Source organism: Anopheles merus, chromosome 3L, assembly GCF_017562075.2.
Source record: "Anopheles merus strain MAF chromosome 3L, AmerM5.1, whole genome shotgun sequence".
NCBI lineage: Eukaryota > Metazoa > Arthropoda > Insecta > Diptera > Culicidae > Anopheles > Anopheles merus.
In genome coordinates this window covers 14,513,048-14,539,834 of record NC_054085.1, presented here as the reverse complement: position 1 = coordinate 14,539,834, position 26,787 = coordinate 14,513,048, and the positions used below count along the sequence as shown (strand labels likewise).

Sequence of the window (26,787 nt, the reverse complement as noted above, 5' to 3'; positions counted from 1 at the left end):
CAGGAGTTGAGAGAGAACGAATAGGCCGGTAAGCGGAAAGAGAGAGATAAGAATACGCGCGTACGTCCTAATCGTCTTTGCTCGCTCACGTAGAATTTAGATGCGTTAGAGTGATTTGCGCATGAAAAGAGGTTTGTTTAAAAAAAAGGAGATTTTTTATTTTTGTCTGTGGTTTGTCCTCCACGCGACAGATAGTGAGGCGTGAATGTTTGAAACACGCAACTGTTATACTGTATAGCAAAAAATCGTCTTCACGTGCTATTGGTAAGATTATGATTGAAATGAAGTAAGAAATTTACATTATCTACAAACAATTGAATAGTTGGAAGCTGTTTGTAGTTAATTTATTGAACAAAAAATGACAAAACTGTTTTTTTAAACATATTTTTTCAAATTAAATCTTTCTTTCAGTTAATTAAGTTGTTAAACAAAGCGAATGGGAAGTTAAGTAAAGGTTAGCTAAAATACTAATTTACGATAATAAATTTAAAATTGCCTATCCTACCCTTAAATAAGGGTTGCTGTTTGCCTGACGCAGCCAACAAGACCAAAGTACGCAGCCAACTGCCCCGTAACTGACCGTTAGCTGTAAAACTTTGCTAATGGCCGTTGCACTTATTGCTGTAAGTGTACACTACAGACGGACGTGTATTTATATAACTTTGTTAAATACAACACTTGTTACTCAAACTAGAGTTGAATTGTTCCCTTATTTCACAACAAATGAAACACGTTGTCATATGTTATGCTGCACCAGGCCGTGTGTTTTCCCCCCCAAGTTGATCATCATCATGCTGTATAGCTTATCTATAAGGTTTCGTTGATCACTAGGCTAGTTGTCTTATCGGTAATGAAATACGAACGATAATGTATCTCCTGCCCGATAATGCAACGCACCTCGGTAATGTGTGCCATGTAGTGTTTTTTTTTCTTTCTTACTGTGCATGAATCCTTCCACCGGCCAGCATTCTAATCTCAACTATTGAGATCGTATTTCGGTCGTGCTGGATGGAAAAAGAATGCTGCAATGTGTGGTTCAATTGGAGGAAATAAGTCATAAAAAGAGTGATTACAGTAAGATACAGCTTAAAAATAACATAAGCGAAATGGTTTTATTTATAATACTTTTCTCACAGCATGGCGATGACGTTATTGATTGTCTATGGTTTATGTTTCCTCTCGCTATCTTCTCTCTCTCTCCATTTGTCGCTCGCATGTACGCATTTCTCGCAAATCTATGCCATTTCAAACGCCAACGTTGTATGCGTATACGCGGTGCGCGAGCATGTGTGCGTATTTCCACGTATTGTAGCGGCGTTTCGACAGTTTACAAACGATGCGTACACGAAGACGGTGGTTGCTTTGATAGACCGAGCCACTTGTTCCACGGCAACCAAACACGGTGTCCCATCTATCACTGTATGTGTGTCGTAGTCTTGTTTCGTGCCTAACGCGCCCTTCATTATCTCGCTCTTCCTCTGCCGGTCGAGATAAGCGTGCTACTCTCTACTCTATAAAACTCGCGCCGTTCGTGACCGGTTGTGTCAGTTTTGCTGTTGTTGTTCCCGGTGCTGGAACGTCCCGTTTTGTCCCGATCGGCTGTGTTTGTGTGTCCGTGATTGAGTGAACATTATTCATCCAGTGTGACCGCTTAGCTTGAACGTCCCACCACACTAATCATGGCTTCGACCGTTCCCTTTGTGACGCTCAACAACGGGCAAAAGATGCCCATGCTCGGCCTGGGAACTTGGGGTGTAAGTATTGTTGTCGGTGTGCATTGATTCGTACGATTCGCCTACGCTTACCGGGGTACAATTACATAATTGACGCTGTGCAATGCAGAGGGAATCCGATGTATATTGTCAGACAGAACGCTCAGTCAGTGCATGTGAATTGCTGTCGAGTGCAATTGTTCAATTATTTAATGTAATGCAGCCTACGGAATGTTTACCCTTTGTTTCGTCTGATTGATTAGTTCCCCTTCCCCCTTTCTTTTGCGTGTTTGAAGGTCAAGCAGGAACCATTGCATGACTTTGCGAATTGAAACCAGGACTGCACTCCACACACTGCTGGAGGCGGAAGGCTTTTAGATTAATATTTGCAAGTCCGCCGTCGAGATATTTTCCTGTCTCTAAACAACAACATCTGTGCGTGTGGTGGAAATTGCAATGCGTTTGTAAATAGCGAATGAAGGGTCTTTCACTAACACACAGAGGATGGGGCGACCGGCTTCCGACCGGTTAACCCTTAAGTACTCAAGAGGAAATCGGTGAAGGTTTAAGTTAAAAATTATCTTATTTGATAATAGTAAATCGTTTGATACTACTAACCTATGAAAAGGATTTAAAACCTAAAAGTAACAAAAAGGAGAAAAACAATGGTTCCGAAATTACAAAATACATTTTTAAGATTCTCTTCGATTACAAAGCCTTCTAATTGTACTAAATTCCAGCGGAGTAATACTGATTTTAAATCTACATATTATTAAAAGTAATTTCAAAATTTGTTTTAACCTAAATAGTTAGATAGCTTTTTCCAACATTTTTTGGATACGTTTCAAAGTTTTTTGAATCTGTCCCTAGACTTATTGAGCATTTCTCATAATTTTTTGAATTATTTGTTTCAAAAAAATGTCACCAGGATTCCAATAGATTGTGAGAACGAATAAAACAATGTATGAGAATGTTCTATAAATCGTAACAGACAATCTAAAATAAAGGATACACAGGTAATGAATCGTGAGATGGCTTCAAAAATGTTCAAGAAGCATTCAAAAGTCCGTACGATGTATGAGATTGATGACCAGGTCCACGATCTTATCAACAGATCCTTTAGAAAATGAAGAAATCTAGAATTTTTTAGCTCATTTCCATGTTATTAGAAGATATCTGGATCGATACGCTTGAAATAGCTAGGAGCCTTATTATTATGTAGCGAATGATAGAAGGATATGAGTTATTCAAAGGGACTGTAGGAAAACAAACCTGTCAAATGATCATTTACTATAATAGCCCATCGTCAATCGATAGTATCCGATGGTCTGTTAATAGCGCCATCTATTATTCACACTGTCCACTAAAACCGGTCGCTCGATTGTACAAACATACACTACAAATCCTTTTCCCTAATGCCTTCATGAATCATTGATATCAACCTTGGTTTCCTTTTTTCTCTTAGTCTCCTCCAGGTGAGGTCGCCCAGGCGGTGAAGGATGCGATCGATATCGGCTACCGCCATATCGACTGTGCCCACGTGTACCAGAACGAGCACGAGGTGGGCGAAGGCGTGAAGGCCAAAATCGACGAGGGAGTCGTGAAGCGCGAGGACCTGTTCATTACCAGCAAGCTGTGGAACACGTTCCACCGGCCGGATCTGGTCGAGGGTGCATGCCGTACCACGCTGAAGAACCTCGGGCTGGACTACATCGATCTGTACCTGATCCACTGGCCGATGGCGTACCGCGAGGGACCGGAATTGTTCCCCCAGGACGAGAACGGCAAGACGGCCTTCTCCGATGTGGACTACGTGGATACGTACAAAGCGCTGGAGAAGCTGGTGGAGCTTGGACTGACCAAGAGCATTGGCATCTCGAACTGCAACTCCAAGCAGGTGGAGCGTGTGCTGGCGGCAGCCACCATCAAACCCGTTACCAACCAGATTGAGTGCCATCCTTATCTGACACAGTCGAAACTGTCACCGTTCTGTACGGAGCGTGGTATGATCGTTACCGCGTACAGTCCGCTCGGTTCACCGAACCGCCCCTGGGCTAAGCCGGGCGATGCGCAGCTAATGGAAGATCCGAAGATTGTGGCGCTGGCGGAGAAGTACAACAAAACGCCGGCCCAGATTCTGATCCGCTACCAGATCCAGCGCGGACACGTAGTTATCCCGAAGTCGGTGACCAAGTCGCGCATTGCCTCCAACTTTGAGGTGTTTGATTTCGAGTTGACAAAGGACGATGTGGCACAGATCGATACGTTCGACTGCAATGGGCGGTTGGTGCCGATTACGAGGTGAGTAAAACATTTGCAGCAACTAATTCTAATTGCTAAAAGCATGGACAAGTTCAAGTTCACTGTGCTCTCCGTTATCAGTACGCATGGTGGCGTTATCGCCTAGAAATGAGGAAGCCACCACACGCACACAAGGCGGCCGTAATGGTGTGATTTAATGGCAATTTAGTTTAATTTTGTTACTACCCATCCTCCACCCAGCCTACCTAATTTGATAATGTATTTAACCTGTGACCTCTTTCATCGTATAATTCTAATTTTCTCGTTTTGGTTTTGTACTCGCATTCCTATAGTGCTGCTGGACATCCGTATCATCCGTTCGAAAACGAGGAGTTCTAATACCAAGCACCTCAGCCTAGCAGACGAAGTCATCCCTCTGCAATTTGATTATTTGTATGTAACCAGCACGAAACGGTCCAATAAAGTAAATTCGATTAATAATTTCAATCGATTCTGAGTAAATTTGTGAAGAAAGAAAATAAGAAACATTTTGTATTATTATTTTATTTGAACTTTTCGTTTATTTAACCTTATACTCCAAATTACGTCGATCCTTGACGGCTTGGTGCCCTCTCGCTACTAGAAGTCCCAAAGGGGACATTAAAATTTGCTGGCAAGTGTAACTAGCTATATGTACAGTACCGGACGGAGGAAATGATAATAGGGGCAAATAAATTAACATAATCATAATAGAGAATAGCAGCAATAGCTAACAATCGCTCCCTGTGCGTTAAGCTCATCGAAACACGTGTGGAGATATCAATAGCAATATCTTCCCCGTTTCCACGTAACAGCACTGGGAGCATAAGGATGATTGCTCTATCTCTCTCTTTTTCTCTTGAAACCACTTAAATCTCCGCTACTACTAATTGCTAAAGCAAAACGAAATAATTATGGAGTGTTTCTTATGCCTGCGGTTGGCATACAACAAGTACAACGAGATATGTTCAATCGTCAAGAAGATAATACATTTCCACACGTGGAACTATAAAGATAAAGTTGTACGAGGACGCAATTCTGTACAAAAGGGGTCAAAACGATCGAAGGAAACACGATAGTAATCCAAAACACTCCAACACCATCCGCCTAATCTACTGACCATCGGGTGTTGCTACACCTTCCGGTAGATGAGGCACGACTATCTGTTCCGGAGCGGAAGCCACTGTCTGGGCACTATCCCCGACACACTCTGTAGGTGACGGTGATAGTTCCGTCGGGACCGCTGGATACGGTTTAGCAAACACGGGCGGTTGCTCAACGGGTTCCGGAGAGGGTTGTTCCACTATTTCTACCACAGTCGTGCTCTCGAGGTCTGTGCTCTCACCGGCAGACTTTTCCGTGGCGTCCGTAATGATGATTCTCGGCGCAGAGGATGCACGTGGCCGTTGGTTCGTTGATTCGGTAACGTTTTCGATTCGTACAACATTGATCGATTTGGGAGGTTCGCTGCTACTTCTTTCCTCGGTGGAGAGTGGCATGCTGCTGTTTGGCTGCGGTGCGTCATCCACATCCTCTATGATCGTCGGTGTAGTCGAGTGTATCACACGATCCTCGGTTTGGATTGCAGACGCGGGAACATCCACTACTGTTACCGATTCTTCAGGTTCCTCCACTTCTATCACCAGTACTTCGTTATTCTCGTTCGATTGTTCTACCTCAGGTTCAAGTTCTTCTGTCTCCTGTTGTTGCTGCTGCTGCTGCTGCTGATCTTCTTCTTCTTCTGCCACCTGTGCCGCTTCCTCCTCCTCTTCATTCTCTTCGTAGATCACATCGCACGGTGTTCGGTGTACCATTGGAGGTATGAACTGGGCAGGTGGGATGAGTACCACCTGGGGTGCATCGCCCAAAGACTCCACGTACTCGATCTCATCCACCTGCTGGTGATCCTCTTCCTCGTAAGGCGCTTCTTCACACTGTTCCGGTTCGGCTGGGGCTTGCTGTCGGCCTTTCTTTTGCTGCTGCTTATTACCCTGCTGCTGCTGCTGCCTATTACCTTGCTGTTGCTGCTGATTCGATTGCTGCTGTTTCTGCTGCCGTCCCCGGTTTGGTTTCGAACGGCGAGGTGTTTGGGGTGGATGTTGATCTTGCTGCTGTTGCTGCAGCTGCAACTCTCGCAATCGTTCGGTAAGCTGCCGCAAATCACGCTCCTGCGATTCGATCACCGTCTTCAGCTCTTCGATCTGCTGCAAATCTTCCATGCGTGGCTCGCGCCGTTCATAGCGTAAGCGCATCTCTTCGAAACTGTGTGGGGAAGGAAAGCAGACGGGTATTAATGGTAGTAGAAGCCCTCAACGTCATTGCCCTAACATCTTCGGTGCTTCGGTTTCGAGTTGTCAGCGGGCAAAGTCTAGTGGAAGGAACTTCCGAGCAAAACGGTATAGAATACGATGTCACAGTGTCTAATCATGAGCCGTGCAGAGTTATGAGATGAGTGCTGTGAGTGTTGAACTATGATAATTCTCTATGATACTATGTACACAAAATCAGTGAGATGATGAACAGAGAGAGAGAGAGAGAGCGAGAGAGATGACTACGACTAGAACAATTACACTACTACTGGGCGATAACACAACAAAACTTACAGATTCGTTAGGCAGCGGCACTTTTTATGGAGCGTTTGAATTTCTTGCGCGTTCTTCGTGTCCCGCGACTCCAGACTGTGCACCACAAAGCTGTGCTCTTCCTGCAGGTCCTTCAGCTGCCGCTGATGGCTGGTCGTGAGTTCTCTGTTCAGTGGAAGCGAAGTGGAGTAGATGGACAGGAAGGGGGATATACGGTTTGATACGAGCATTTTTCGACACGTGGGATGAGGGCAAATTTTCATATAACCAGAAAAATAAGATAAAAGCCATATTTTGGAGTTTCGAAATCAGAAAATGTAACGGATGCGCGAGATGCGGGTGAGGTGCATTGAATTGATATAAAGAGGGTGTGTAGAAGATAGATGAACGCAATTAATTACGAATGCAGCACAGAACACAATGTGGCAACGAATGGGCAAGAACTCGGAAAGGTTGAATAACTTTTTGTCCTTTTAAAGTTTTCTTTTGTTTGTATTTATTGGTCAACAACACGTTCGTCACACTTTAACAGCCACACACGCGCACAAGAACAATGTGCAAAAAAAAAAACAATGGGGGAAGGCTTTTCCCCCATTCTCACAAATAACAACAGGTAAATGCTATTTCACTCACAAAAAGGCAGTGTAGAGAGAAAGGCAAACCGGGGTATTGGGTAATTGGTTGGGGTTGGTGCTAAAAGATAAATGCCAATAGAGCTTTCACGATGCGTTTTTTTGGTGTGTATCCATGGAAGGGTAAAACAAGAACAATTATGCTTTTTTTTTATAATCGTTTGGTCAGTGCTGCAACGTCTCAATGGTGAACCACCATACGTAGCTGACAGTAGACGATCAGCCCAAAGGTTAGCAGTAGCACGGCCGATGCCAACGGTAAGGAATGTGTCTGCTGGTAGAGTAGCATCGAGGGCAACAAGGGATACGCTCCTTTCACCAGTTGCACAAGCAGCAGTATTAGCTGTATCAGTGGATTGCGTGCAGCGGCGGCTTGGCGCATTGGCTCTTCCAGCCCGCCGGCGGTACTTTGGTTTTTGCAAGAATTGTAACGGAAGAAATTTTGATACAGGAACAGTACATATGTTTTACAAAGAAAATCATCGTTTATTACCGAACGAAAAAAAAAAACAGACAAGACAAAAGCCAAATTGGATAAAGGCAACAAGTAGAAGTAGAAGTAGAAGAAGGAGAAGAGCAAAAAATAGAAGAGAGAAAGAAAGAGAGAAAATAGAACAAATACATTATCACAATGATGAATGCAGAGAGGATCAGATCAGATGAGTTGCACACATCAACAACAAGAGAGAGTACAGAAAGGAAACTGTGACGAGGGATACGAGAGTGAGGGTTGAATAAATGGTACAAAGTTTACCAATTTCAGTATGAGAATGAACACAACAAGGTTATGCTACAGAAGAAAAAAAAAACTGCTAAATTTCTATTTTCTCTCATTTTTTGATTATGTTATTGGAGCCATCTTCCACCGAAACCGCCACAAAGGAGTAATGAGCGTGGAAGGGCTTCCGATTTTTTCCTCTTAAGTTTCCGGTAATAAACGATGAATTAAACACATGTACAATTTTAAATTTTGCTACAACGAACGGGTTGAGAGTGCGTGAGAGGGGATGAGTTTGGGATGAATTGGAACGTGATTAACGACTTGGGTAGGAAGTTTTTTTGTCGATCCACACAGTCGCAAGTGTGGTGTAGCGTCAGTAAAAGCAAAGCAAAGCGCAAAAAACCCTTAGCAAAGCGGCATCTATTGGACATACTACACAAAACCACACAGACCACATGTACTACACCAACAACAGGGAAAAGAATCGGAATCTTTGGGGAAGACGGAAGACAAATAAGAGGGACAACGCTTGCCTACCTGATTTTGTTCTCAGCATCTTCAAGCCGGTGTCGGTTGCGACTGTCCATCAGGTGCAATGCTTCTTCCTTCTCTGCAACGAGAGCCTTCCATTGTGTTTCTAAAACCAAACGAAAATTTTGCATTATTTGGAATAGATTCTGTAGCAAAGAGGACGACGAACCTAGCTCCTTTTTGTGGGCAGTTTTCATCAGCTCGGTCGTGTCGGATATTTCCCGCGCAAACTCTTCCTGCACCTGCTGAATCCGTTCGCTAAAGTGCTGCTCCAACTCCAACTTTTCCTTTTCAAACTGTTGCTTGAGGGTTTCTGGGGCGGGAAAAGGCATGCATTAGTACTCTGGAACGTTCAGCAATAAGCCAACCTACCGATGATTTCATCCTTCTCGGACATTTCTTTGGCCAGCTTGCGCTCGTGCTCCCGCTCGGCACGCTCCACGTACATGCGCGACTGGAGCAGCTTCTGGTCAGCGTCGGTCTGTGCATTGGCCATCAACGTCTTTTGCTGTTCCAGTTTCGCTTTGAGTGAATCGATCTGGAAGAACGCACACAAAGCCCGCAAAGTTTTGATGCCTTGCCAATAACAGTTTTTAGAGTCTCATTTACCTCATTTTTCAGCTGCATTTCACGCTCATTGAACCGCCGGCTCATGGCTTCCGTTTCGGCCAGTGCCTCGCGGCGCAGCTTCTCGATGGCGGAGGTACGCTCCTCCATGTGCGTCTGTTCCAGCTCCACCTTCAGCCGGTTCATCTCGTGCAGCAGCCGATCCTCCCACTGCATCGCAATCTCCCCACGGGCGATCTCTATCCGGTTCAGCGCTTCCCGTTCCTTTTCACACAGTTGACTGTGAAGAGAAGTTGATGTACCAAACATTAACATTCAACATTCGAAATGAAGACCTCTCCTCTGCTACTTACTATTCACAGCGGTTCTTTATCTGCTGCACCTTCACCATCTCCTCCTCCAGCTTGTTGTACGCCGTCTCCAGCTCCGCCTTCAAGCTCTCCACCTGCCGGGTCATCCCGAGCAGTGATTCCTTCTGATCGTACGTAAGCCCGCGCAGCTGCTCCACCTCCGCCTCGTACGACTTTAGGTGGCGCACCTCGTCCGTGCGCTTGCGGGCCAACTCCTCCAGCCGGCTCACCTGCTCGAGCGCCTGCTTCCGCTCCTTCTCGACCGTTTCCATCTTCTCCTTGCACGTCTTCTGCATGCTGCGGATCGTAAACTCGCAATCCTTCATCAGATCTTCCTCGCGCGCATTGTTCACGTCGCGCAGCTGCTCGAAGCTTTGCTTCCACTTCGCCTCTACCTGGGCCCGTTCGCGCACCGACTCTTCGAGCGCTTCGCGCATAATCTTCTGCTCCTCGGTGCGCTCGTCCAGCAGCTTTTGGCGTTCCTCCTTCAGCCGGTCCACCTCCGATTTGGCGTCGATCAGCTGGCTGTTCAGCTCGTGGGCTAGCTGCCGCACCTCGGCCAGCTTTTCCGTCAGCTCCAGATGTTCGATTTCCAAATTTTGATACTTGAGATTAAGTTCGTCCTCCCGGTCGGAGGCCTTCAGTCTTATCGTTTCCATCTCCGACTGCTGGGTCGTCAGCCGGGCCCGTATGCCTTCGCATTCCTTCAGGGCGGCCACCAGCTCCGCTTGCAGACCTAAAGGACAAGAGGAAGAGCGGGAAATAGAGTGAGCTAGGAGTTAGTTACGTTTGTGCCAGATCAGAAATCTACAAAATACCTTCTTTGCTGCATTTTTTAAGATCTTTAGAATTGCTGGAACCCATACTTAGCAGCGAAAGACAACGACGAAACACTGTATCAAGGCCTACTGCAACGCAATACTCTACTGCTTCTTGCGTTGACATTTCTACCACAGCCTGCTTCTCGGATATCAAGAATTTCCCAAAATCTTGCTAAGGACTGTTGTTTTGCTACCTATTTGGGTAATTTCCGGACCTAACGACGTTCTTGGGGAAGAATACTACGTCGTTAAAACGACTGCTTTCTACGTGTTTGATCAACAACTCCCATCAAACCAAGATGTTGACCATCATGCATTGATCGTCTACAAAGATCTTGGCAACGATCGGAACTACGTCTTGGGAAACTCTTCAACTTCGGAAGAAAGTCCAATGAAGAATCGTTACGCGAAACCTGTGTCGTTGACACCGAATTGGCATCGCCTACATTCCATTACCCCTCATCCATTCTTGTCTGTCATCCGGTTGATTTAGGAGAGAACCGGTAGAACAAAAAAACAAGAACCCTCATATCTCCCACCCAGCGCAAGGTCAGCAGGAAGTCTTTGTGAATGCTTCTTCCTATTGGTGTGCACAGGAACGGAGGATTGCGCGCTGTTTATTCAGCCCCAAAATAGCAATGTAGCTTCTTCTCTTCTCTCGGCGGCAGTTGCTCTCGGTTGCGGTGCTAATGTAGCTTGCTTTGTCTGTCAGTCAGTCCCACACGGGATGTCCCCCCGATGTCCCCCCGATGCGCATTCAAAAATAACGCATCCACGCTTGTCCGAGCTGCGTCGCGCCACTGTCGATGACGCGCGTTGTCGCACTGCTACAAAGATCAAAAACTGCCCCTCGTAGTTTTGATATAGCGTTTCGGAGGTCTTGGTCAATAAACGCGTCGAAGAATGAACCGTAACGGCAAACTAAAAAAAAAACTTCCGTCTTCCGACCGATACTAAGTATTTGCGGATACACGCGCTTGACATCTGTCGGGGCGTTACGAGCGCACGAGCGCGATCGTCCCACGCGGTTCTATATACACACGCGTGACAGCATCGTCGCACGCGTCCACCTCATCAATTTAAATTTGTTTTGCTCTACCCCACGCTTTCTAACCGCTGTCAGGAGGATTTTGGTTGTTTTTTGGAGTTCCTTTTCGACAGCTCCCACATTCTTGCTCGGGAGGAAGCATTCTAGTCTATTGTCCAAACACTTACGTTCCACGTTGTATTCCTTAAGCAACGCGTCCCGCTCGACCGCATCGAGCTTCTGCTGCAGTTCGTAGACCTTCACGTTCGCTTCCTTCACGCGCTTTTCGGCCTCCTCTAGCTTGGCGCTGTACCGCTGTTCCTGGTTCACCAGATCCTTCCTGCAAAAGCAAAAGAGTTGTTGCGTGTTGTATTAACAAGCTTTTAAAGAGGGTGATGCGGTATTTAGTTTTCAGCTACAGTACAGCCCAGGGCTTCCTTTCCTGCCCCTGTAGAAAGTGCTCAACCCTCACCCTGATCGTTTGATCGTGCCGACTGATTGATCACCCTCCCCTTGAGCGAGACAGCTGCCAAGTGAAATTAAATCGATACACGAAGCGATTCAGAGGGTGAAATTGTAATCTCAACATATACAAAACACCTCCTCTCCTTGCTCTTCGGGGACTTTACCTCTTCGTGCAGCAGATTACAACCAGCAGCAGACGGGGTAAAATATTTCAATAATTTTCATTCACACAGTTTCATTCAGCACACACACAGTCCGTCGGTGTGAGGATATCAGCGAAAAAACGGCTCAGTTTACACAGCGCTCAAAGCGGGTATACGATGAAGACCTTCTCAAACTTTGGCAGACAGTCTGACGCGTACCCGTTATACAGGTATCGTCACATTTCGAAGGGGCCCATCTGGTACGTCACCTAGAACGCTCAGCTCAGGAAGAAGTTTTAAGCCTGCCAATGCGCTCAGCTCACCTTGCCCGAAACCGGCCGGTTCAGGAGAGTTATTTTTAAAAGCACTTAACGTGCCCTGCAAAAAAGCAACGCCCCTTCAACCGTCCGGCAGCGGAAGCAATGGCAGCGCACCCGCGATCTATCCTACAGCTCGCTTAAATAGGGTTTATGGTTACTTTTTATCGTCAAATGAGCGTTTTTGTTGCAGCGCAATGATGGAAGTGTGTCGGAAAATGCAATTCACGTGTGCTATTTTCCGCTTACTACTTACTGGTTAAAGGTAAGTGGGTCATAGCAGGTTGACCACAACAATCCACAGCACCGTGTTTTGTATGATTTATTGCCACTCAACAGCCATCTATTGAGGTTACAAGCCCGAACAAGTCCTGCAGCATTTGGATATGTATTTTGAGGCAAAAAGGCACGTTTTGGTAGTTTTTTTACAGTTTTGTTTGCTAATTAGAGGGAGCTCCTGGTGTGTAATTATTTTCGCCTTTATGACTCATTTAGCAAGATGGCGATCAAAAATGGATCAAAACACGGCCCGCACTGAACGGTCCGTTTCAACTGGTTCTTACTTCCCACGCTCCCGGGCCTGCTGACGTCAATCGCGAGTACAAGTGTGACCGTGCCCGGATATGAGTCAGGAGAAAAACACAATTTCGCACAACCGCATTGTCTTTATGGGGTTTTCACTAAATTTCCCCCTCCATTTCTTATCGGAAGGTTTCAACGACCCGTACAAAACGATCCTCATTCTGTCACTTCCGTGAGCAGTAAATTAATCGTTTTTACCTTAATCCCCGAACAGCTCCTACGAATGCATACAAAGAACGGTCCCATTCTAGGCGTCGCCATCTGCCATCGAGAAGAAACCAGCTGCGTCGCAAAATGTACGTGCGCAAATAGGTAAACAAAAGTGTGTGTGTGTTTGTGGGGTGGGGGAAGATGATCATTCAGCACAAGATCTTGCAGATGGCCCCGTAGGAAAGAAACAATCCGAAATTCGCAATTCGTATATCACAATTTTGTGATAAATATTTACACAAACGATCGTTTGAAATAACGTCACCGGAAGACGGACTGTCTTAACGCGCACGATTATAGTTAACGATCGTTTATCGACCGGTTGTTTTGTGTCTGTTGGAAACGTCAACGATTATCCGTTGATTGTGCGCTTGTTTAAACAAGGATTTGAACCTATAAAGGGATATAATTTAACGAAAAAAACACACAGCAAAAGAACTAAAAGTAAGGATATTTACATGTCACTGTTGATCTTCTCAACGGTGCCGAAGGATGCCGGCGGCTCAATGTTGGACGGCTGCACCACATCCGGCAGGCTGGCCACACTGTCCTCGATCAGCTCGCTCTTATTGCGCTGCTCCGCTCCATCAGCCTTTGCACACTTTTCCTCGCCACACTTTTCCACGCCCTCGGCTGGCGATGATGCACTGTGATCGTATTGAAACTCAATGTAATTCTTGCCCGCATCCTCCCGACTGAACACACCATTGTTAGCACGCTCACTAAATGCAGTATGAGATGGTAGTGTACCGTCCTGGCCCGTCGCCTGCCCTACCTCACTGTCACTGTCCACGTCACTGCTGTCGACGCTGGTCGACGACACTTCCACATCGTCACTGCCGTTCTGCGTCAGCTTGAAGCTGACCTGCTTCTTCTGCGGCGACGGCTGGCGCTGGTGGTCCGGCACATCGGCCAGCTTAAGCACCAGGCTAGCGCGGATCGGTTCCGGTTCCGCACCATGCTCGCTCCCGGCGACACGGCGGTGCCTGTCATCGTCCGCGGCGTCAGTGCCGCTGGTGGGTGAGAGCGTCTCCTTTGCCTCGTAGAAGACGTCCCGATCGTCGCTAGTATCGTCCCCAGCAGCAGCATCCTGCACGATCACGACCGTGTGGCGGGTGGCCGCCTCTAGCTCGTGCGCCGGAAGTGCCGCGGCCGCTGCCGCCGGTCGCTGGCTGCGTGGCGGTGGCAATGGCGGTGTCGTTGACTTGGCCGTCCGCTGGGACGGGGCTGTTGCTCGTTGCTCGCTGCCGGCCCGGCTTGGCTGTTGGCCCATTTCCTGGATGCTCGTCGGTGCTCGTTGCTCTGCTGCTCGCGCACTGCTGTTTGCTGCTTCGCTGCCGGTGGCATTCGCCTCCGATACGGTAAGGTTCGCTCCCGGTGCACTACTGCCGACTGCCGGCGGGAGGATCGTCGCCTCGGCCGGACTGAGCGCACGATCGGCCGCCGGTGTAGTGGTGTCGTGAGCTGACTGTACCGCGTTGCCGCCCTGGTGTGCGTGATGACCCAGTGCCGGAGCAGTAGGCGAAATATGGTTGATATTTAATAACTGCCCATCCGTACTACTGTCACCACCACTCTGCGGTGTGGTGGTAGTGTGCGTGACAGCGAGCGCTAGTGGTGCGCATGCGTTCGGCGACACTAGCGCCGCACCGCTAGCGTCGCCGCTGGTGTGTGTCTTCGCTAACGCTCGTTCGATCGTTCGGGGCGTGGTGGAACCGTCCTGTTCGGCTTTCGTGACGTCACCGGGCGGAAGGTTGGGCTCTGCATCGGCCGTGCCCTTTCCCTGCTGCATCTCCACAAACTCCTCGATAACCTTGATCGGTACCGTGCCGCTCATTGCCTTGGCGAGGTTTGACAGGTGCGTCCTGCCCTGTGTGGAGCCATCCTGACCTCCGCTGGAGTCGGCCTTCGGGAGGGATAGCTTTAGCACGTTCTGTTGTTGCTGCTGCTGTTGTTGTTGTGGTGGTTTCACGTGCTGTTGATTTGGTTGCTGTTGATTCTGTTGATTCTGCTGCTGCTGATAGCGGCGTCGATTTTTCCCTTTCGCCATTGCACTTTCGCTCTGCGGCGCGTACGAACTCGAACTGTGGCTCGCGTGCGGCGTACGTGGTTCCCGTGCGCACCCGGCACTGTCATCGATCGGGCCACCGTTGGCAGAAGCTTCGCGACCGCTGCCGCACTCGTACTCGGGCGCGACCGAACCGTGCTGGCGCGTTAGATCGCTCGAACTGACATCGATCGCGCGGTGGTTTCGTTCGTCACCGTCGTCCGTCGCTCCCTTCGGTACCGCGGTGGGCCGGCACTTGGAGGGCAACAATTGCTCGGGCGAGCGTTCGCACCGTTCGCCCAAGGGTGCCAAAAGTCCGCCACCGTCCGCCTGCCCCACTGGGCCGCCCGGTGGTGAGCTATTTTTGGCCTGCTTTTCCTCGTCGCCAGCGCGGCTTCCGAGCGTGGTGCCGTCCGGTGCGTTGCGGCCCGTCTGCCGCGCAGCTGCGCTTGCGTACGCATCAGACGCAACCTTCGCACACGGTGGTGGTGGTGGTGATGGCTCTTCACTGCACACTGCTGCCGGTGCCACCTCTGGCTCCTCCGCTGGCACTAGCTGCAGCGGTTTTTCGTGTTTTTGTTTTCCCTTCTGTGACTTGGAGCGTTTGAAGAAGCTAAACATTGCGGACGGGCACACACAAACTGCAACCACCTTTGCTCAAACGCACACACTTTTTCCCCGTTTAACTGGTAGTTTCCTTTGAAACAGTTTCTTTGAAAATCAAAAAACAGTTCTTCTCGCACGCTCAGCCAGCGATCGGCACCGGAACAGAAGCTGAAAGATACTGGTTTGGCGCGGAAGGTCGTCATTTCGCTACTCCATACGACGCGTGCGACACAACCAGCACGTCACGCACGAAGTGTGGTGGGAAAATTCCCAAACGAAGGCGTTTTTTCCTTGTTTTTTTTTTTTGTCCCGCTGCGTCCTACACTGTTCCGTCATTCAAGTTAACCATTTCGGCGAACGAGAGCGCGCGATCGCGCCCCGATCTTTATTACTTATTTTTGCTCACACTCGCTCACATGACGCAACAATGTCGACCTAGACGATACGAGAAGCTTTGCAATCTGTCATGTGCGGTTTATTTTGCCTCTTTTCCTTTGCTTTCCACCACTTTTGAACGCTCTTAATCCTCCCGTCATTCATGAGCAACCATGCGTCTCCATTCGTTTGCACGAGACCGCCCCTGTAATTCCAAAAGGCAACACACGCCATTCAAAACGATCTGGGCTGGGGGACGATCGATCCTCTTTGGGGTGGTTTTGAGGCAAATCAATCTGTCAACGGGTCAAACGATCGCCAATGTGTGGGGGGGAGGAGCTAGGGAGGTGCTTGTGGTTTGTGGTTTTCCCGGAAGATAAATACCGAACTCATCGGTAAGAATCTGCTTAAGCCGCAGAGGCAGTGGTCGTGGGAAGAGGATTTCGTCAGGTTTTGTGGTGAGGTTATTATTAATAAACGAGTGAAAGAAACACGAGAAGACAGACATGCGATGCTACATGAGGAGATGAAGCGTAAACGATCGTTGTGGTAAACTGTTTACATTTACAATTCTTCCCATTGAATGCATGCAATACAATGCAACAATTATGCAACAATGTTGATTTGAGCTATTCATATTGTGTTCAAGTGTGTATGAACAAATCCTCAAAAAAAAAACAAAACAAAAAACTATCGCATCATCCTTGAGCGACTTGAGTGCGTTTTAAATATGACGAAACAACGCCAGACCGGCAGTACGCAGCCAGCCCAGTGTCGAGAGCGACCAAGCGTCTCCATCGGCGCGTTGGGGTCTCCGGATTTTCGTTTCTCGTTGCGTGTGTGTGTGTATGTGTGTGTGTTTCCGTATTAACCTTGAACCAATTTTCAAGCAATGTTTTTAATCTGTTTAGCGGATTAGCAGTATCATACGATGAAGAGGTTTTGCTTCAAAAATAGCCTTGTCCTTCGCTAGGCTGTCATCACATCTCGCTTGGGTTGTGCACTTTCAAACCCTGCTCCTGCTAAATCCTTGACAATCGGACCTGCAGCGCTTCTGCACAGTGTTTAACGTGCGTTAATTAAATCGTTACTCTGTCGCGCTCTGGCCGCACCACGCGCGTTCCCTTCGTTCCAGGGCAGCACAACAGCAGGCAGAGAAAGGAAACGAGTATTCTAACAAGGACATCCACCTCTCATTGCTCATGCCCGAGCTCGCGTTGGCGCGTGTGAAACGCTTCGTTTATCCGGAACAAGAACTCGCGAAATTGGGCCTGTCGATGCGGTAAATCGTGTAAATCGTGCCGAACGTGCAGGCGTGTTTATTTGCTTTCTACCTAACCCCCAACCTATTTGTGGTTGGGCTGCGAAAAAAAAAAATGCCATGCCACCCAACGAAAAAAAAACCGCTACATGCTCATCCCAATAAACAAACAAAACGCGCTTCACTATCTCCCATTGAGATTTGGCCCCTCCTCGACGTCGATTTTTGGGTGGCGTGAGAGACGCGCGACAGGCGAAACTGAAAATGCTGCTCGCTAGCTAGTTTCCGAATTCACAGCAAACCAGTCCCCTGTCCCTCCTTTCGTTTGTTTATCGTAGCGATGTTTAAACACACCAAAAGGGAAAGGAGTGCGTTTCTATTCGGCGAGGAAAGGCAACGAGGAAAACTAAATTTAGTCCTATCACTATACGATTCACCACTGATTCGAGCGGATTTAGACACGTCCTGCTGGCGTTGCCGTTGTTTGGGTAGAAATGATTGGCATGGGCAGTCGATAGTCGAACCTTGTTGTTGTGTTGTTTTTCCTCTCCCCTACGACCGATCGAATCAATCAACAATCGAAGCAGGAAATCGTTACCATTACAACAACAACGGCAAATACGAGTGGAGATCGCCAGCTCGAAATTGATTGAATTGCGTGTAAATGTATTTAGCAAATACATTTTATGCATTAGCTTTAAACCGCATCTTTGTGAAGTTATTTTTTTGGTTGGCAGATGCCAGCAACGACATGTTGTCTGCGGTTTATTTATGTTTCAAGCTGCGTAAAAACTTTCATCCAGCCATGTACAAGCAGATGTCAGCTGCGTTTAAGTGGATGTTTCGTTTTTCTAGTGGTTAAGAAAACAGAGTTCAATTTTTTAGGGGGACTGTCTCCTAGCGAATGTGTATTATTAATGATCGACACTTTTGGGCGATGGAATATAGCAATGTCAATGCACATGTAGTGTACAAATTTCTGCTGATTTTAGTGCATATTTTTTGCGTATTTTTAGATGATCCGAACATAGTTTTAATTAAAGTTTAATCCGAACAACTTTAAATAAGTTTAAATAAGTCACTGAAAGCCAAGCTCACTTCACTAGCGGGTACTGACAGGCTTTGACCGACAGCGGTTGTTGTGCCACAGAAGAAGAAGAACATAATTTTTGGGTGCAAAAGAATAGGGATGTTTAACAATCCTTTTAGTAGTACAGTCTTTTGTGACTATTTCTTCTAGTAGTACAGCATTTTGTGACTTTCTTTTTATCTTTTAATTAAATTTGATTTTTAGTTAAGATTGGTTTAAAGTCGACGACAAACTAGGGATATGTTCTTCCTTTGAAAAGCTTAAAATAATTTAAATGAACTGTACTTTTATTAATCTAATGTGCAAATTGAAAATTTGAATTATTTGGTGCAATATTTACCGATGCAATGTGTAGTTCATTATATTTCCCAATCAATATGCATGATTTTCAGTCAAGATAAATGCTTTGAATAAATTTTACTGCCGTTGCCACCAAATGTTGGCTCTAAAGCATCAATTTTGACTGTACGAATCAATTTTAGACTCTAACGCACCTATTGTTGTCTGTGAGTCATAAATTTTTGATTCTTGTAGGAATTATGATCATTTTACAACAATTGTAATTATTACATTACATACACAATACAAGATCCGTATAATTTTTTTTCAAATAATCAAATTGAATAAATTGTAAAGCTATTGTGCACCCCTAAAAAATACATGCCATCCTTTTACACTCCATTCAAGGCTCCGAAATAGGCATCACATATTTATGTTTTGAATTATACCAATGAAATTATGAGCTACTTAACTTAAATTGTTTGGAACACACAATAAAGCGATTGGCTCTAGTGATGTTAAAAACAGAGCTTTTTGATGATCGGCTCAGTTCCAATTCATTCATAAAGGTGATCCGGATCATTTGATCGGATCCATCATTCAATCGTGCGCTTTCTGCTAAATCTATCATTTCATGCCAAAGCGAAAGAGAACACATTTTACAGGACTCTACAAAGGTTTTTTGGTTGTTTCCCAATTTTGTTTTGGAATGCTTCCCATAGTTTTTGGTTCGTTCCTACTATTTATTGGGCGTTACCCTTTTTTTGGGTGAATTGTACTGATGTGCTTTAGGACGGTACCATAATTGTGAGCAAACTATACAAAAATGTATGGGAAACGGTGAATAAATCGTGAGACGGACCCTAAACATTGTAGGAACCATCCAATAAATTGTGGAAACCCTGTATCCAGTGCTGTTCGTCGTTTCGAGTATGGCTGAGACGAAGCACGAGGTGAAAAGATGCAGTACATGTTAACGAACGAACGAATGAGAGAGCCAGTTATATGTTCATTGTCTCTGTCGAGTAGACAATACGCTAAACATGTTGCTAAAGCTGCATCCACATGATTAGCGTAAACAAGTCAATTTGTCAAATTTTGTATGGAATTGACGCTTCGCACGCAGATATCTCCATAAATTATGAACAAATATGCTTTTCGTGTATACACGGCTTAAAAGATATGGGCGGTTGAATTCAAAACATGAGTCGGATCGGAGCGGTGTCGCAAGGCTTTCTCGTTTTGGCATAAAGAATCATACATGTGTAAGATATGTCTTATCTGCTATCTGAAGAGAGAAGAATGCTGATCCGAAAATGATACCTGCTCACTGGCTTATTTGGCCCATTCGATCATTCGTCTCTGCTTCTTTCAGAGAAGCCATGATCCGGATCTTTCAAAAACTGATGCATGATACCTGCTCACTTGTTCACTAGCTCATTTGGCGCATTCGGACAATCGCCTTTGTTTCTCTCTGGGAAGCGATGATCTGGATCTTTCAAAAACTAATGCATGTTTCACTCGCTCAATTTACTGATCAGAATCATCTGAACGAATCAGGATCTGATCTAACATCACTAATTGGCTCACAGACAAAAATTGATGCTTCAGAGACAAAAATCAAAGTGCATTCAAAAATTGATGCCTTAGCGACAAAAATAGGAGAGAAAGAGTCATAATTTAGTGACAAAGAAAGTATAATTGTTTTCATCATACACTACACACCTCTGCATGACTTTATTGGGGAAAAGCAATGAGGAAATTAAATAATTTCTGTTATTTGGAGCATAGATCATTAATCCTACAAAAACGCTACTTCTATTTGCCCCTTTGAGGCTCTAAGTTTAAGTTTTAAGTTATAAAACTCCTAATTAGGGTTTCAAGTTAAGCCATAATGAATGCAATTGTTTTCATCTGGTTTTTACATTCGATGTATTGCACAACGAAGAAAAGGTCCATGGTTTGTAAATAATTTCATTAGAACATAAAGCAATCAATATGTTATGATATTAGGATGTTGTTATGATCTGCCTGCATCTTTCACGCTTGTTTTACCTATTAACCCGATGTTCGCAGTACAATTTAATCCCTGTTTTACAAACCTCGTACGCACCGTACAATCCTCCCAACCCGAAACAACCCTTCAAGATCGCCACACGCTTAGTCAAACCTTCCCCACTTCAAAATAGCACACGTCGTCTCAGGAGAGCTCACATCGCCGGTCGTCCACCAAAAGAGGGAGGGCATGGTTAGATCCACCGATCTTAGATAGCGCAGCAAAAACTTCAACCGGTGGTGCAGTTACAAAATTAGTGCGTCTAAACATAGCACACTGTCTCGCACACATACACACACCCGCAGGTTTAAAGTCTGTATAGTTCCCACCCAAAAAACTGGGGCCAGCTTGCCCGCTGCACCGGTACCGGGGTCGGCGCAAAGCGCAAATCGATCAGGACCAGCACACCAATCACCGCGACGGACAAACAGCATGCTCTCCCCCTGGTAAGTGCGCGCTGTCAAATGAATCATCTTCGAGCGGTGAAGTCCGGCCAGTCACTGATCAGGTTGAGGGGTTGGCGTTTTTTTTCTCTACACTGCCGAAAGAAGACCCCTGCCGGGGTTCTTACGAGCTACCCCAAGCCTCAACTGCTACTGTATTGCGACAGGAAAAGCAACAGCACGATCGGTCGGCGGATGCTTTTGTAAAGCTGTATCCAACGCACAGCACAGTGGAATGCATTGTGCAACGGCGCACGATTGTTACATCGCGGCTGGCAAAATAGGGAGAGAGAGAGAGAGATGTTGCAATTGTTCTGTGCTGTAACATTCTTATGACAGCTTCAATTACTGTAGATGAAATGATGAGGAAAGAAATTGAGACATACAAAAACACCGACTACACAAAAATTCCCTTTTTATTGTCCATTGGAAACGCATTCGGAACATAATTGAGACTTTGCAAAACGCTCCGCCGCTGTGAGGGTGTCGTCGTATTTATAAAATCGTAAAACTGTGGCCCCACCTCACCGGGAATCACCGCGCAATGGTGGTAATAATTAGCTCCCACCAACCAACCACACAAGACGTACAAGGTGTAGGACGTGTTTTTGGGCGCGTGCCAGAGAGAAATATGGGCCACCACGAGATGAAGGTGCGTTCGAGCGGCTGCAATGAGAAGCTGCTTGGGAGTTTTGTTTTTGTCTAAATAGCATCCCGTTCCCTCTAACACACGAGATTGTACAGCCCGTAAATAAAAGCAAATTAAAAACGGAAAGGAAACCAGACTTCACCGAGACCACGGTGACACGAATTTCTATGTCACTCTCGCTCAACGATCAGATGGTTGGGTTGCTGTTTGCTTCACAGTTTCATTCTACCGCGTTCGATCACATTTCACATACACCATACAGGTTTCAAATCACACAAACACTTTAAGAAGGCAATTCAGACACTCAATTCCACTAACCGGAAGCAACACAATCAACCGTGTGACACTCAACGCACAGTCGAATAATTCCGGCTTTGCGGCTGCCCGGTTGGAAGATAGATCCGCCAACGGTCGACTGTCACTACCGACTGACTGTGCTCGTACCGGACCGGGTCTTTCGAAGGCCACCGCGGTGCAAGTGCGTACGCAGTTCAACCTCCTGCTCTTCTAGCTGGGTTCACCAAACCCGCCCACCCGAACCAGCGCTTCTCCAAAAAGGATCCCAACCAACCAACCGACCGACCGATCGTGTGCATGTGTTTCCTTCTTTCCCCGGGCGCCGTTAACGCCGTAATCATGTCCGCGTCGGTCGCAATTTTCCAAACCCATCCCAGACTTTCCAACTGCCGTGGTGGGTAAGGGTGGTGACGTTTTTACTGCTCCCTCGCAAGATCTGCTTCCCTTCCCCAGCTTCAAGTGCGATCGGTTCGAGTTTTGCGGAGGAGTTTTGTTTTCTTTCGACCGGTGTGTGCCAATATGTGTGCTCGTGTTTGATCGTCTGGTTTAAGTAGCGTGAGGAGATGAAGGGCTTAAGAAGGGAACATGGTTGACACATGGTTTTACTGCCCTGTGAAGAGGATGTTTCTGTTTTCTATGCTCAAAAAAATGGATCACAATCGGCTTATGTTCGGGTTTTGTGGTTTTCCCATCCACAGCGTGATCGTTCGTTTTTTTACTATTTTCTTTTCTTCCCTTATCCCAGCATCAACCAATTTTCCCCATTTTATACCCCATTGACTGGACACGGGAAAAGATACGTTTGACGTCAATGTGAAATGTTGCGACCGGGGAAAACCCCCCTCCGCTTTGCTACCGTCTCAATCGTGCGCGTCAGTTGCGATCGCACGATCGAGTTTTTGGTTAGAAAAACATACACACACAAACACATCCCACAACTTGGGATGAAGCACCGGAAGATGGAGATGGGGGAGTCGGTTCTCATCCAAATGTATAGACGATGATCTTCGATCTTCACCGGCAATGATTATAATAATAAAAATAAATCCTGTCAGTAGCATCCCTGTCTCTGGAGGGAAGTACAGGGTGATTCGTATAAAATACGTCCAAATTCGTGAAAAATATTCCTTTGTTTTAAATAACTTGCACAATAGTCATTATCTAATGGTTCATTATTTCGATATCAAACTTCTGACACGCTTTAAATTGTTTATTTAATCAAATTTTCCACGAAACACCCTTTTTGCAGCATCTCTGTGTTTATCGTTTTCCAATGATCGGCGAATGTCACTATAAATTTGCCTTAAATGACTGAACTTGGCACTCACTTTATGGCGTGAGCATCGCTTCAAGATGGCCGCACAGTGCACGCGTCTGACAGGTCGCCTAAATAACGTGTCTACTAAACTCGGAGCGCATTGTTTCCATGTGCGTAGAAATAGTGATCCCTGAAGTTTGAACTCAACTTCAAGGTTACAGAGAGAGAAAGGGAAAGGATCATTTTCAAGTTAATTAGAGGAACAACACACAATAAACTGCTTTTTTGGAACATTCCATCGTTGGAACATACTGTTTTGCAGCAAACCTGGAGAACGAGCGAGTGACGTTCCCCGGCACCACGATCGTGCAACCTCTGGAAATAGAAATCTGCAAAGCCATCGTTTTGCGACTTTCCTCGATGATCGGCACTTCTGGCCTCAAGTGAAGGCAAATATTTTGCGCTCAAGTGGCGTCTGGAATGGCTGGGTTTTGCATTCTTTCTTTTTAGCTCCGATCCAACCTTCCTGCCAGATGGTTTCGATGGCGTTGCGATCACGCTGCGATCTACATTGGATTGATACTGGAGAGTGGGAGTGGGGAGGTTGATCAAGCAACCGTATCAAAATTCCTTTCCCAGCAAAGCCGGTGCTTGAGAATCGATTCTCAATTAGCCGGATCGGGATTGAGTTGTTGCTGCGTGCGGGGAGACGTGCAGTTACCAACGACCGACGGTAAATGCCGGCCCGGTCTCTATCCATCAACGGGGTACGTGCGTTTGCATAATTTTAGCAAAACGCAGGCGTTTCATTTTATCTCTATCTCTCTCTCTCTCTCTCTCTCGGTGTTGCTTTTGCTACGCCAAGACACTTTGCAGACAACAGCAATTAAAAAAAAAGGCCGACCGAATGACGTTCCTCAGCCACAGCGTGCGGCGGTGTGCCGTTGATGAATTAGATAGTTAAATATTTCGTTAAATCAAAACAACGGATTCCTTTCCAACCGGTGAAATGTGATGGCACTAATCTACTCAGCAGGTAAGGCAGGGAAGGTAGAAAGGATTGTGCTAAGCAGCACTGTGAACGCACGTGAAGCAGCAATAAAAAAAATCCGCACAAATGGACTACGAACTGAGTGAGTGAAAATGAAAATTTATTTTCGTTTGCAGTTCGTTTGCAAACGTACGTGTGTGTGTGTGTGCCGGTGCGATCGTGGCGTGAGCACCCGAGTGTGTGGGTGCCACACGGGGAGGGGTCTTTCCTTCTAGCACGGTTTTTGTTTTTTTGTACGCCTTCTGTCACCTTTTCAAACACGTCACAAGCACGGCAACGGAATAGGTAACTGGGGTAGGTTATACAAGCGTAAGAGCAGTAAGTATGTGTGTGTGTGTGTGAGGGTTTTCGTCCCAAAGATTCGTCCACACTGTGGGGTTTGGGTGGGTTGGGAGACATTTGCCAGCACGACAAAAAAAAACTATCCTAGATGACGTTTGTGTCCGTTGGTGTTTCGCAGTTTGAAGTGGATTGAAAAGTAACTTCGACAATTTTCTTTTGTTTTAGCTTAGTTTTTACTATTACGTGGTATCAATTTTAATGAGTTTTGTTACATCTCTTTGGCTTTTTCTTTTTCTAATTGATTTTTAAATTTTTTCATATTTGTGATTGACTTATTTTCTATTTTACTGTTTATGTTTTTTACCTTCTATTTGACTCTTATTCATTCAGTTTTGTAAGACTTGTCACCAATCATTGATCTTGCTTTTCCTTGATTACTATTTTTATAGTTTTTTGTAGTTTCTATTGCCTTCTTCTTTTACTTTACATCTTGTTTTCGAGTTCCATCATTTGCACTATGTTTTCCCATTCTCTTTTTAATCATTCAGTTTACTTCTTTCTCTTTATTACTTCATTGTTACCATATCGTAATCATCTTTGAGTTTAGTTTACTTTCATATTTGTCTGTTAAATTTTATGAAAAAGTATGAACATGTTTTTTTATTAATGCAATAAAATGTTGATCATTTCTAATAGTCAATAATACATTTAATGAGCTTTAGAAGAACACTTAACACATTCATTCGTTACCAACTTCTGCATGAAGTATGCTATGGAATGTTTTTTGTATCCACTTTATGACTCTTTATGCACAATGTAACCGGAGAAAAACAACCACAACACAATTATCCCACCCCGAACAAACATAACCAAATCACTTACCAGTAGTGGAAAAAGTTGTTCAGCGCACTGTTCTGCACGCTCAGCGGATCGGTGATGCGCAGATTGGCAAAGTGGTCCGGTCCGGGCGCCTCCTCCGCAATCCCACTGTCATCCTCGGTGTCACTTGTATCGGTTTCCTTCTCCTCATCCTCCTCTTCCTCCTCTTCCTCCTCTTCTTCATCGTTGTGCTGTTGCGCCTTCTGCTGCTGCTGGTGTTGGTGTCGGTGGTGCTCGCGCTCTTGCTCGGTTTCGTTGTCGGTGTCTTCCGGCAAGTGTGCCAGGAAGCGCGGTATTTGCGGGTTGAAAAAGTTCATCCTAACAACATACACTGCTTTCTCTGCCCGCGATCGTACGGTGGGAGGGTCGTCGAAACAAAAGGCGAATTACTTCACACGCACTAGATTACAGTCAAACGAGAGAGAGAGAGAGCGAATCGACAGTCGCGTACAGTACGGAGTACAGAAGAAAGGCACCGCAAAACAGGGAGGCACACCTTTGGGTGGCGTTTTCACACGCTTAAGGCTCTCGAGCGCTAAGTACGCGTGGCGATGATATAACAAACTCTTTTCACGCACCCACTTTGGTAGGAAAGGAAAACGCGAGAGTTCCTTTTCGCTTTGATTCGCACCGATTCGCACTTACGCAAGACTGGGCCCGTTTAAGGTGGCTCTGTTTCACATTTCGATTGCACTGTAGTGATCACTTTTATCATGAGCAGGGAGACAACAAACCATCCTGAAAACGGTACACATAAAATTGGTTTAAAAAATCACGACAAAACTTTTCTTCTTTTCCCCCAAATCACCAAAAACCAACTCTTACGCTGGTCAAACAATGCGCGTCGCGTTCGTTGCGGTAGCGCACTGAAGGCCAACCCTAAACCTGGCAGCCGGATCGGACGACTGCTCCGAACGGCCCGCTGTCCGTCGCAGGAAATGGTGTAGAAAAATATGAATCCCTCCCAAGAGAGCCAGACACACACAACTACTCACACACGCACACACAAACATAATCGGACGATGGCGGGATTTTCACGAATTGCGCTTTAGTGCGGTCAAGCTTAAGGATCATTCTGTGGGGACCGCAGGTCCAATGTTGGACACGTCAGCGAACGTTGCCACTTGTCGCAAAAATGGAAATAGAAGCGAAAAAATAGACACCGTGTTGGAAAAAAAAACACGAAGACAAATAAATACCCTTAAAGCGTGCGACAGTGTTGTCGATGGGAGAAAATCCAAAGAAAAGAAAAAAGGCAAACCCTCGCACACTGG

At 46.1% G+C, this 26,787-nt stretch overlaps 2 protein-coding genes across 4 annotated transcripts; one reads left to right on the top strand and one right to left on the bottom strand.

Annotated features, from left to right (window-relative positions):
- Positions 1 to 1,474: 1,474 nt before the first annotated feature.
- On the top strand, positions 1,475 to 4,460 carry LOC121598220 (aldo-keto reductase family 1 member B1-like). Its single transcript, XM_041924771.1, has 3 exons — positions 1,475 to 1,754; positions 3,178 to 4,013; positions 4,307 to 4,460. The coding sequence occupies exons 1-3, from the start codon at positions 1,680 to 1,682 to the stop codon at positions 4,350 to 4,352; spliced, it is 957 nt and encodes a 318-aa protein (XP_041780705.1). The 5' UTR covers positions 1,475 to 1,679; the 3' UTR covers positions 4,353 to 4,460.
- Positions 4,461 to 4,959: 499 nt separating this feature from the next.
- Positions 4,960 to 26,447, bottom strand: LOC121598218 (trichohyalin-like). 3 transcript variants are annotated; one of them, XM_041924770.1, is made up of 10 exons: positions 26,339 to 26,447; positions 25,517 to 26,251; positions 11,412 to 11,563; positions 9,379 to 10,111; positions 9,068 to 9,305; positions 8,831 to 8,996; positions 8,628 to 8,771; positions 8,465 to 8,564; positions 6,596 to 6,739; positions 4,960 to 6,254 (listed from the first exon to the last, which is right to left on the bottom strand). In XM_041924770.1, exons 2-10 carry the CDS (start codon positions 25,828 to 25,830, stop codon positions 5,105 to 5,107), a joined length of 3,141 nt encoding a protein of 1,046 aa, XP_041780704.1. In that variant the 5' UTR covers positions 25,831 to 26,251; positions 26,339 to 26,447; the 3' UTR covers positions 4,960 to 5,104. The 3 variants fall into 3 exon arrangements, with proteins under 3 accessions (XP_041780704.1, XP_041780702.1, XP_041780703.1); XM_041924768.1 differs by lacking the exons at positions 25,517 to 26,251; positions 26,339 to 26,447 and adding exons at positions 13,399 to 15,771; positions 22,065 to 22,180; XM_041924769.1 differs by lacking the exons at positions 6,596 to 6,739; positions 25,517 to 26,251; positions 26,339 to 26,447 and adding exons at positions 13,399 to 15,771; positions 22,065 to 22,181.
- Between the last annotated feature and the right edge of the window lie 340 nt (positions 26,448 to 26,787).